Below are 13,035 nucleotides of genomic sequence, written 5' to 3'. Positions count from 1 at the left end.
CATACATTGAGGCTTAACGCAGATATCTTGTTGGAAAGCTTCAGCAAATCTTGGAAACATTATTGGAGATCATGATGCCTATTTGAAAGCATCATGAGAAAACTTTGCAGACTATGTTTGGGCCATATGAAGAGTTGTGAAGACTCCTTCATATGAAGACATGCCTATTTGAAAGCATCATGAGAAAACTTTGCAAACTATGTTTGGGCCATATGAAGAGTTGTGAAGACTCCTTCATATGAAGACAGGTTGTCATTGATGTAGCAGTGAAGCTGTAAATAAACAAAATTCAATGAAGAAGATTTTGGGAGCAAAGAATTACTACTAAACATATCTAGATAATATATAGCAGAGGGTCGGAGCCCTTGGGGTTGGTGCCTCATAATTGGAAGGATTGGTGTCCTTGGAGTTGGTGCTCCTAAATCCAAGGTTGGTGCCTTGACAAGATAGGGTCGGAGCCCTTGGGGTTGGTGCCTCAGAATTGGAAGGATTGGTGTCCTTGGAGTTGATGCTCCTAAATCCAAGGTTGGTGCCTTGACAAGATAGGGTCAGATCCCTAGAGGTTGGAGCCTCACAAAAGACCAAGTTGGTGCTTGGCAACAAGTTGGAGCCTGGGGAATTGAAGATCGGTGTCTTCATCAAGGGTTGGAGCCCTATATATTGTACTTGATTCATTATAAAGATTATATTAATAAAAGCATTTATTCCTATTGCTTATTTTGTGTTCTAAATATAATTGATTTAACTGGTATAAGTAACAATTGAAAAGGAATATTGATTCACTCCCCCTCTCAGTGTTTCCAACATTTCTCTTGTGTAGAATCGCCAGTTTGTCGACAGTTATTGTACTCAAAAATTTTGTTGCTGCATAATAATAAAAACCCACACTATTGCATCGATTTTTCCACATTTGGTTTTTCTAGGGACATTTGTCCAAAAATAACGGTGTCATAGTTTTTGTGTGTGCTAGCATTTCTCAATTTCCAGCGTTTTTATTTCTACAACATTTATTTTATTTTGTGAGGAAATTGCATTGTGATTAATTCGATATTAATCAATAAATTAATAAATTGAACAATCAATTAGGAGAATTAAATCCAGCTGCTGCATTTCAAGGAATTTTCACATGTTTTGCCTCCAAACTACCTCGTTGTCAGGATCAGTGACTGTGAGTGGTCTAACGTTGTTGTCTGGTGTCCAGGAATATGTTGTTGCCTTAGCATGAACTCGGGGAGTGGATTGTTGCTTACTAGAGGTGATCCACAACCCTAATTTGGCCTCAGTATCCCCGTATTGTTGATCCACAACCCTAATTTGGCTTCAAGAACCCATGGTGTTACTCTTGTTGAAATTTGTAACTTGGGTTCGGTTTCATAAATGTATTTGAGATGTACCTATCAAAAGAATGAAGAAAATATTTTTTTATTATTATTATTATGACTTATTAAAGCATGGGTTTCATGCTTGGGTCATCATGTTTTAGGTCAAAATCCCCATTGAGGACTTCTAGGATTTATTCTGAGTCATTAGAGTCATTGTACATTAAAAGAAACCATTCTTAAGCTTTTGAATCATGTAAAAAGAAATATTTTTGAGTCAAAATTAAATTTACTCTCCTCCACACCAAGTCGTCCTCAAGAAGATCAAGTCGGCCTCAAGACAAGTAATTCGACCTCCCTGGAAGGCTATAAATACAAGGCAGTTTGAATTCATTTGGAGCATCTCATTCTCTCTCATATAGTTTGATTTCTGAAGCTGGAAGTTGGAAAAGTGCTCCTTATAATGTCCCTTATAATGTCCTAGAAATGAAATCCTTGGCATGTATGTGTTTGTCCGATCAAACCCTAGTCTAATCAAGTTTGTTATATGTCTAACTCTTATTGATATTTGTGTAGTTAGGTTTGACTAACACATGTTATGATATGCTTGTGCATGATGATGGAATCCTAGATATATGAGTTGACCTAATTGTTGATGGTCATGAGTCCTAGGGTTTGGAACTAAGCCTTAGTCAAAGTTTGATTCTCTAGGATGATAGTATTTGTGAATTCTAGGGTTTTGTAATTAAACCTTAGTAGAAGTCCAAATCTCTGATATATGATGACAATGTGATAATCTGATTTTTAGTTATGATGGATGTTTGATTGTTTAAGAAAATCTAGGGTTTGCAACAAACCCTAGTGGAAGCTAGTCATATTGTTACTTTGAATTGAGTTGTGATTGGTTTTGGTTGTTAAAAGCTCATGTACGAAATCTAGCATCTCGCACTAAATCCTAGTAGGAAGTCTAACAAGTGAATTTTAGAGTTGTTAGATGCATCGTAGATCTCTATTTGTTTGAATTGTTTCTAGGGTTTGCAATATGTTGTAGTAGGGTATGTCATAACTCTGGAAGAAACATTGAAACCCTAGATGTAATGAAAGTTGTTATGAAATGCTCAAAGTCTTGATGAAGTAGTCTAGGGTTTATGACAAAAACCCTAGTAAGAAGTTGAAGAGTATGTGTGTCTTGTTTGTAACTAAGTTTGACTATTTTGATGTCTAAAGTTGAATGCTTCCATTATATGATTATGATATGGTTAACTTCTGTAGATTTGGTTGTACTTGTTATCTAAGTTGTGCAGGTACATAATCTTTAAGATGGTGAAGATGTTCGTAAACTAAAGTTGATGTGATAAACATGATATGAATAAAGATGGTCATGATAACTCTTATAAGAAGGATGGAAGCCATGAAAGATTCTCCGATGTCGTAGAAAAGAAGTTGGGCCCCCTAAGTTAAGAGGGATCTTGAATGAAAAGAATCTCCCTAAGTTAAGAGGGAGCATGGATAAAAGGAATCTCCCTAGTTGATGGGACGGTCATATCATAGTCATGATAGACACCTTGATAGAAGAAATTGGAGAATGCATTTTGAAGGGCTGCTAAGATAAGAAAAGTCAGATTTATCTATAGAATATGTTACTGCATGATAGACACCTTGATAGAAGAAATTGGAGAATGCATTTTGAAGGGTTGCTAAGATAAGAAAAGTTGGATTTATCTATAGAATATGTTGTTGCATGAAAAGTAGGAAGTTGTATGGTTGAGGAATCTTATGCCAAGATTCATATGGAAAGCTTAAGTCCAACTGTGGAGAGTTGAGACGCAACATCAAGTTGTCTGGAAGACCCCGAAGGCTTGTATTTATTTATGTACATTTGAGAGTTTGTTATTGATTGGGGTTGTGTTTGTACAGCTAAATCTCTCAGAAGTTTGATAGCATGTTTTTACATGCTTAGTGTTGTCGATCAGTTTGTTTAGAGAGATTTGTTGCCGATCTATTTGATCGGGGAGGATTTGTTACCGATTAGAATAATCAAGAAGTTGAGGCTTTGTGTGTGAGACATTGCCTGGGAGGACATCTGGTCGGCACTTTGTGTTGATGTCTAGTTCCCGAAGTAGGGAGGATGCCATTGATCAGGGAGCTCTGACCTCGGATACGCACCTAGATCCCTGGGTTGATGGTTAGTAAGTAAGCCTGATGATACCTAGAGAGGTTGAAAGTTTTAGTCCATCTTAGTCCCACCTGGATAGATTTCCTTGGTCAGGAATTTACTCCATGTCCTTGTGGTGCCTAAACTGTTGAGAGACCTTAGATAGATTGCGCTAGTCAAGAATCTAGTCCATGGCATTGCGGTGCCTAAAACTCCTCGTGGTTCATGTGTTCTAAGATCTGCCTTGTACTTGCACTGATGAACACCTCCCTAGTTAAGAGGGAGTGTTGAAATTTGTAACTAGGTTTAGTCTTCATAAATGTATTTGAGATGTACTTATCAAAAAAATGAAGGGGCTATTTTTCTTATTATTATGACTTATTAAAGCATGGGTTTCATGCTTGGGTCATCGTGTTTTAGGTGAAAGTCCCCATTGAGGACTTCTAGGATTTATTCTAAGTCATTAGAGTCATTGTACATTAAAAGAGACCCTTCTTGGGCTTTCGAATCATGTAAAAAGAATTATTTTTGAGTCAAAAATAAATTTAGTCTCCTCCACACTAAGTCGGCCTCAAGAAGATCAAGTCAGCCTCAAGACAAGTACTTTGACCTCCCTAGAAGGCTATAAATACAAGGCTGTTCAAATTCATTTGGAGCATCTCATTCTCTCTCATATAGTTCAATTTTTGAAGCTCGAAGCTGGAAAAGTGCGAAGTTGAGAAAGGGTTAGAAGAAGGGTTGGAAAGGAGTCTGAGTTTTTGGAGGAAGATAGAGACCTCAAGATCGAAATTTTTGGACAACTCTCACTCAATTCTGAGGTGTATCACAGGAGATCGAAGTTCTCCAAGTCTGGTCAAAGCTGTTGTTCCTACTGCTATTGGTTGAAGCTGCTGCTGATGCTAGAAAGTCGAAGTTGCTTGTGAAGGGTTGTCATCTGCAAGAAGAATTGAGGGTTGACTTGGTGTGGAGGAAGTCTTTGTCTGTGTCTAGTGTCTTGGATTATCTCAAGAAACTATTGAAGGAAGAATTGTTGACTGGGTTTCCCCTAGATTGGGGTTGTGCCCTCACTGTCCGCCTACATCTGTTGTCCTTGTGTTATTGTTTTGGTAATTGCTTGACAAACTAAAAGATAAAAGAAAAACATAAAGATAAAAGAATCACAAGTAATTATCTATATCAGAAAATATTTCTGCCTTTCTGATTTTCTAACAACTTTGTTGCTCCAGCAAGTGTCTAGGAAGGGCACATTGCCTCAGATGTTGCCCTAGGTCTTTGTGGACTCAAGTGGGATAATTGCTCCACAGAAGCCTTGTTTCCCTTGGTTTAAGCCTCAGGAAACCTCGTTGTCTTGGACCGAAACCACAGAACATCTCCTCAAACCAATTAACCACAGAAATCTCCGTGCTTGCCAACAACCAAATAAGAAATACCTCAAATAATTATGTCAAACAGAAGAAAGAAAGAGAGGAGATTGGCTAGGGTGGGATCAGCACCATCGAAACCGATCAAAGAAAGAAGGGTCTCAAAACCCTCAAAGCCTCAGCTCACAAAACAGAAATATCCAATCCGCGATGACGAGAAAATGGTTTCTCCTCTCTCTTATTTATAGATTCTGTATGGGGTCTCTTGTCCTTATTTTGATGTGTGGGGTTACAAGTTTCCCTCCACTTAGCCCCCAATTTTGGCTTCCTCCACAAGTTTTTCCCCAGTTACGCCAAATTTACCCAATGTTTCCCTAAAAACATTGGATAATGGGTTTCCCCTTTATCTTTGACTCTATCCTACGAGGTTGGATAGGCTGCTTCGTCCTCCCTTGTTTAATTAATTAGAAGAGGACATTACAGCTAGATTTTGTTGTAACAGTTCAATTGTTTGTTGCCAATGTTGTTGGGCATAAATGGCTAGTTCCATGCCAATAGATGCCGAGTTCGAATATCCCTAGGTGAGGTGCACCAATCTATGTTGACAGGTTTACTAGAGATGCCATTCACAAATGTTGGGAAGCATCCCTTGGGTTTACATACAAGGTTTTTCTTGAAGAAAAGGGAAAAGACAGCAATTATGTTGATTATTGAACTATGAATATACTTAGCTAGAAATTCCAATGTTCTACAACTTTGTAATGATCAAAGAGAAGTTCAATTAAATATGGAAGAATATATAAAAGAACACCTACCAATTTGTAGAAATGAGCATGCAGCCTATTAGCAATTCATTAATGAGTCATGACTTTGCCTACGGTTGCCTGCTTAATTTCAGTTTTCTTGCCATTATTTTTGTGTGTTAGAAAAATAGTTCCATCCTTTTTTGAAATGGGCATGCAGCCCATCAGCAATTCATCAATGACTTTTCCTAAGGTTGCCTACTTAATTTGAGTTTGCTTGCTATTATTTTTGTGTTAGAAAAATATCAATTATATAGCCCAAATGGTCAGTTCAATTATTTGTTGTCAATGTCACTGAGCATTTGCTTGTTCCATGCCAGCAGGTGCCCGGCTCAAAGTACCCCTGGGTGAGGTGCACCTACCTATGTTGACAGATTTACTAGAGATGCCATCCACAAATGTTGGGAAGCATCCCTTGGGTTTCCCAGCAATGTTCTTTCTTGGGAAAAAAGAAAAAAAAAATAGCAATTATGTTCATCATTGAATTATGAATACACTTAGTTAGAAATTCCAATGTTTCTGCAACTTTGTAATAATCAAAGAGAAGTTGAATTAAATCAGAAAGAAGATATAAAAGGCCACCTGCCAATTTGTAGAAATATGCATGCAGCTTGTTAGAAATTCATTAATGACTTTTCTTAAGGTTACCTGCTTAGTTTCAGTTTTCTTGCTATTATTTTTGCGCATTAGAAAAAAAGTTCAGCCTGTGCACAAATTATATTTCTTGTTAAATTTCCTAATATTTTGTTTGCTACAGGCAGCCTTGGATGGTATATTGTTTTTCATGCCAGCTCAGCCTGATCATAATATATAAATGAAATATACACCTGAAAAACGAATTTTGTTACAGTGATTATTAACTAAATTGTTTGTGCATATGACAAATTTTTCTATAGATCAGTGTAAAATGTAAATCAGAAGTTTTTCTCCAATACAACTGAAGCTAATTCCCCAACTAACAAGTAACAAACTAGCAAAAAAACATAACACGTTGCTTTCTTTTTAAGTCAACTGAAATCATAATTGAAGGTAATGACAAAGGCCAAGTGTATTTACTAGAACTTAATTAACACAAACACTTACAACTATCTTAACTGACACAAGTCAAACTGTCCAATAGAAGTTTACCGTGAAAGTTGGGTTATGATAGTCATCCTTATGAAACGTTCCCAGACTTCGAAACAAATGGTGTTCTGGAGTATCAAAACGTCCATCACAAAGATCAAGTCCTCCAATAAATGCTGTAATCTTTCTTCTACCACCTATGGCTTCTGAATCAACAAGCACTGACTTCTGATGATGTGTGAAGATGGCACCCACCTCCTACAAGTGAAAATTACAAAATTTTAAATCCAGTAAATCTCCTTAACTAGTAAATGACCTTGGAAGATATGAGCAAATAGGAACAGAAAACAATAGTATATTAAATGATGCTTTAGATTAGTTTTACAGAATCTATATTACCTCTTTTACAAAGGTCTATATTAACTCGTTACTCTCCCTGACTCTCTCTCTCTCACATGCTCGTGTGCATGTGTGCACAAGCAGGGGGGAGATGCCCCCACATACACACTCTGTATTCTTGTGATAGCTGATAAATTTTGGCTTGCTTAGATTAAATTTTCGGTATGATGATTTTGGTGTAAAACTTTGTGCCCACTTTATAAGCCAGGATTGGATGCTAGGTAAATTGAAAAATGCAAAACAAATCCTTATGCGTCCTCTACTTTCACGGTTCACCTATTGAAAACATATGCTAACTAGAACTATAGCTGTTTTATTGAATAAATGAATCATGTTTAAGTTCAATGTTAACCTTAGCTCATAGCCTTTGGCTAAACAAGCATGGACTCCTGATCATATGTGTAGTGAAAAAGTTGTATTGTATGAATTATGCATGTGCATTGAATCTGATGGATACTTCCTCGGGTAGAATTAACTTGTGTGTAAGAAGAACATGAAATGGTTAGTGATGGGCCAATATTAAGGATAATGACATTTTTCAATTTTGATGTGGTCATGGTTAAATACATTGAAATGTTGTGATGCTTGCTTGGGTGTTAGGAGTACTGGGAAATGTTATGAACCTACGTGTCTATAAAATCACATGTGAGGAAAATGATATGATAAAAAGAGTGACACGTATGAAATGGGGTCTCAGAAGGATTAAGTGAATGTGTAAGATAACCTGTCATAGGTTGTGTAAGGAAACACACCAAGTAAGAAGAACACTTGACATGGAGGAATCCCGATACCCACCGAAATTGGTAAATTGATGAAGAGCCCAAAGTCTCTTGGAGTAAATTGATGTTGCGAGTACTGGTAAATTGAGTGGCTATAAATTGATGTATATGGTGTGATAGGTTTCTCCCTCATTTCTCCTTGTTATGCTATAATGTGAGCTCCATTTTGGATCCACGCCAACAGCCAAATCATCAGACAATGAAGGCTCACAAATTAAGAGTCAAGACACACCAAAGATGAACGCCTAAAATTCAATAAGCCCACTGTTTCTTACACCTCCTATAGAAGCAAAAAAAAAAGTTGATAGTGTACAATGAGGATAAGAAGAGCTCATAAGATATCCACTGTCAACCTTCATAGGGAATTCGTCTCTACGCAAACCTGTGACCATCTTTTTATTGTGGACTAATACTATAAAAGCTGAAAGGCATATGCTGTATCCAAATCGGATTAGGGCCCATTTATGCCATGCTTTGCTATTATTATTATCTAATTGAATATGAATAAAAGACGTTGCAAATCACATTCACAGATTTTAGGGTCATTTCACACTGCCTGGTATTTGACACAAATCAAGCAAACATAAGATAGTTATATTTTCTTTGCATGATAAACAAATGTCTTTGCTTTAAACAAATTCCCTGCATTTGCTGTCATTTTCAATGCAGAAAGGTTAATGAAAAGTATAAGCATTAACCAATTTCAGAGCAGAAGATTCTTTTACCTGCTGTTTGACCCAACTATGCCTTTTGCCAGCAGATCTAGGGCATAGCAAGACTTGAACAGATGAGTGCTTGAAGAATCTTCGGGTTTCTTCATCATGTGTTTGCATAAGGCCGTCCTGTGAAAAATTCCACAAAAATATGAGATAGGCTACCAACATATATCCATATTTGCAGTCATTTTATTTGTACCAAAACAACATAACAGAAGTCCTTGGGCATGCATGATAGGATATCTCATATTGAAGAGTACTATTAATTTTTAAACCTGTGCCTTGTTCCAGATGACAGGAGTGGCATTCTAATCAAGAATACCTTTTGGAACCCGAGGATGTCCCTTGAAGTAGGGTCATCCCAGACAAGTAGTAGCACCCGTAAACCTTCTTGTGACTTATACTTGAGAAGATCTCCCAATGTGGAGCCGGCATGAAGCACATTTGAGTTGCTACTTCCACGGACTAACTTAATCTTGTCGTATATAGACCATCCAGTAATGTATATTAGACGCCGAGCTTGTACAATAGCTTCAGAAATGTCCTGCCAGCATTTTCCATGTTTAAAGGTAGCTCGATGATCAAGTTTGATAGGAGGAAGCAGATTATCTGGCACATGAGCATCCTGATACAAAGTGACCTTCCCACCTTTTCTAAGAGGGAAGTATGTGTTAGGCACACCAGTATAATCAGGTCCAGCACCAATCCCAAATCTGTACAAGGCCTGATATTCTACTGGAAAAAATTGGATTGCGAGTTTAAGTGCAGCTCCTGCCTTACAAACCTTTCCATTGGGGCCCAACACAGGGTACCAGTTCTCGATTTTCTGACCAGACAAAAGTCTCTCTGCAGGTATTTCGACAGTACCAATAAGTTGTGCACCAATGAAATCACTATCCTTGACTATAAATGAAATCTCTGCAACATTGTGTGCAACATGAATAGAGAAATGTTGTGTCCATACAGGATTTTGATCATTGCTAATCACCCGGGTCCTGGCTACTATTGCACTTGAAAGGCTAATTGACACATACGGATCGCTTGTTATTACTTGTTGATGGGAAACGCTATCTTCTATTTTGGTATTCAATTTTCCAGAAGCAGTCTTTGTAAATACTTGCCGCATTCTCTCCGAAAAAATATCCATGTTGGGCAGGTTTTTGGCCTCATAGACCCATATATCTAATGTCCCATGTAACAAGACAACCCTGAGTGACTTTGCCGAAGGATCAAATGGAACTATCTGATTCTGCGCCAGTGCAGAACCAGAGCTTATGCTGTCATGAGAATTGAATGAATACTGCCCATACTGAAACGAGTTGCCCGAAAATGATCCCTGATTGCTCGAAAATGAGGGACTGGAAGAGTCAGAGCTGTGGCAAGACTGACATGGCGTCAAAGAGGGCCTGTGGAAAGATCCTCCAGGTGACGAGAAATCAAGGGGCCGGTGGCTGTCCGATAATCGCATCTCAGACATTAAGTTATTCAATAGGTGCATTGATGCCGATGTAGAAGAGCTGGAGGTTGCATTTGTTTCGACATGAGGACTCTGAGCAGAATAGTTTGGTAGTCTACCACTTTGCTGACCATTTTCATAATGCAAGTTAGGGGATGAATGACTCAATTGGTACTGGTGGTTTGAACTATCATGATGAAAACTTTCCTGGTGAGAATAAGGATACGAGCTTTGGGAAAAAGAAGCAGAGGATGGCCACCCCGCTAGGGATGACTGGGTAGGGGGGTAATGGGCCTGAGGAGGAGGGGGGGGATATGGAGGACGCAAGTGAGGATCAGCCCAATAACCCTCATAACCATAATTTGGTGGCGGTTGGGGTGGTGGCGGGTGCTGTGATGGAAAAGGTGGGGGATAATTATGAGGATATGCAGGATTAGGATAGTGATTCGATCCTGAAGGACTGTAACCCCCACTATCATATCTCCTGTAGGGATCCATTTCCTTGTTAATTTTATCCGGCACCCAATAACTTAAGCTTGAACTATCACGGTTTTTTCAGCTTTAATTATACTTAATGTTCCAATTCCTGAACTCTGAAAGAAAGTTTCGTGTGTAGGTTATGCCCAAGATTTTAATTCCCGTTAAAAGCGGGCTTTTCCGGGTTGTGAATTCGGTGGAATTAAAACAGATACAGAAGCCAGTGAATTGCAGAATTGATGCCGAGGGAGACTCTAACCTGCGTCGGCAAACTCTAACCTGCGTCAGATCGAGATCGATGATGAAGGAGGCTGCGAATATTTGGTGAAAAGTGGATCCATGATACGCAGCACAGCTAAACTCCAAGACCTAACCCTCTGGGTTTTGCAGAAATAACCACGAAGCCACAACGATATACCTTCGTACAACGAGGTGCCCATGGTGGATTCAAATGTTTTGTGTCTTGTTTCTGGTTTCTTTGCTTTAACTTAAGGAATGCTGTCGAAGCGTAAGACCGAGCGATGCTGATGCGGTGGTCGGCGGTCATTCTTTAGATTCCGTGTTGCTGTTATTTTGCCATAGTCAACGGAAAGGAGCGTTGGAAACTCGTGGTGCATCTGCATCCCTGCATCTGCATCTTGCACGAAAATCAATGGAATTTTCATCGCGAATTATTTTTTATTAATAATAATAATTTTAAGGCTAAAACCGCCCAGACCATGGATAAATACATCCACTTTTAATCTTGCCCGAAAATCAATGGAATTTCCCACGTGAATTATTTTTTATTAATAATAATGCCGTAGTCTAATTAGCCGGAGGAATTGCTTGGAAAGTTATGGAAATTCTGGTCATTTTAGAGAAAATCTGGCAAGAATTTTTGTAAATCCAAGTTATAGTTCTTAAACTTCAAAATTTTAGGTGTCCTAGAAGTTTTTGATGGTGCTGAATTTATTTCCACCATAAAAACACGATTCAAACACTGTGTCTACAAAAAAAATTGAATTTTTTTTGCTCGGATTTCAGCGATTTTTTGCTGTCCCGGCAATTCTTCTACTTTGATAGAGGACTAATAATTTCAAGGTTAAAACCACCAATAATGTTTGGAATTGTTTTGTTTCTGGGATAAGGAACTTATTTCAATATATAAGCTATTTTTTCATATTTGAACACCAAATTGATGTTTGGGATTTTTTGTTTATGAAATAAACGATTTACTTTATCTATTTTAAACTTAAACATGTAATTTTTAATAATAAGCAATATACTCTTAATCATTAAATTCACTGAAATTTTATTTTTAATTATTATTTATATTATATTTTTTTTTAATTGTCATTTAAATGAAAAATATATATTTATTATTTTTATATAAAAAGTCTATATTAATAATAATAAATAAAAATAAAAAAATCAACCCAAAATCCACCTAGCTGATATGAAGGAAAAGATGTTTGATAAATTTGTTCAGCTGTTTAATTTTAAAAAGACTTATTGAATTTGTAATAAGTTAACATAAAAGATGTAAGATTCGTACTTAATGTGATATGAAAGTGGATTATGAACAATTTAAGAAAAGATAAAAGAAGATGTTTGATAAAATTGTTAGTGGTTTAATTTTAAAAAGACATCTTGAATTTGTAATAAGTTTTGAATTTGTAATAAGTTAACATAAAAGATGTAAGATTTATATTTAAACTCTTATGAAAGTTTGGATTATGAACAATTTAAGAAAAGATAAAATGAAATTTAAAGTTTACTAATTTTTTAAAAGATTTTAGCACGTCATAGATGTTGAGAGAAAAAGTGAATTTAAATGATCTTATAAAAAGCATGTTGTTAGGATAAAAGTTAATAATCAAATTAATAACCTCTTGTTGTAGTCTCAAATTCTTAGAATTAGTGAAGAACATTCCAAAGGAGTGAAGCTAATCTTCTTACATTTTACGACGTTGTCGAATTTATCTTTGAAGTCCTTAAAAGGTCACTTAACTCGAATGAAGGTGTAGCTTAACTTGGGAAGAGGCTTAAGCCCGAAGATGGATGTCGCATAATCTAATTGATCGATAAAGCCATAAGATATTTATTGAGAAATTCATTGAAACCTTCCTAGGGTTCCCCAAAATGGCTACACTTTGAAAAATTAAGGAAAAAATAATCGTGACAAAGAGTCTCCAACCTGTCATTACAAGGAACATAAATGAGTCGTTACAAGTGTTTCTATTTTCCTCCCTATCCACACATCTAATTACAATGGAAGAACTTAAGCTTCTATCCATATTTGAAGGAGCCACTTTGGCATTGAAAATGGTTTAGCCCCCAAAAGCTAAATTTGAGCATTATTCTTTGCATGATATGGTGGGCACATTAACTCGTCCATAAAAATCTTACCTTCCAAAGAGCCCTCCACCTATGAGTGTGATCCTTCTACATCCCTTCCCACCTTACATAGGTCTAATCTCATAAAGATGTGAATGTCAAGACTACTTATGAAAGCTTAGCCAA

General features: G+C 37.1%; 1 protein-coding gene across 1 annotated transcript in view; it reads right to left on the bottom strand.

Annotated features, from left to right (window-relative positions):
• The window catches only part of LOC149195532 (phospholipase D gamma 1-like), a 255,599-nt gene extending 244,426 nt beyond the window's left edge, over window positions 1–11,173 (bottom strand). Inside the window, exons 1-3 of the mRNA XM_089405355.1 lie at window positions 8,920–11,173; window positions 8,607–8,723; window positions 6,767–6,961 (exon numbers count right to left, since the gene is read on the bottom strand). Coding sequence (XP_089261481.1) covers window positions 6,767–6,961; window positions 8,607–8,723; window positions 8,920–10,551 — 1,944 coding nt within the window. The 5' untranslated portion in view covers window positions 10,552–11,173. The remainder of the gene's footprint in view (window positions 1–6,766; window positions 6,962–8,606; window positions 8,724–8,919) is intronic.
• Window positions 11,174–13,035: the final 1,862 nt, after the last annotated feature.

This window comes from Pinus tabuliformis, chromosome 2_2 (assembly GCF_031772625.1).
Source record: "Pinus tabuliformis cultivar Carrire ecotype Pingquan chromosome 2_2, CPIR1, whole genome shotgun sequence".
In the NCBI taxonomy this organism is placed as follows: Eukaryota; Viridiplantae; Streptophyta; class Pinopsida; order Pinales; family Pinaceae; genus Pinus; species Pinus tabuliformis.
Note: the sequence above shows the minus strand (reverse complement) of the source record. Positions and strands in the feature narration are given on the sequence as shown.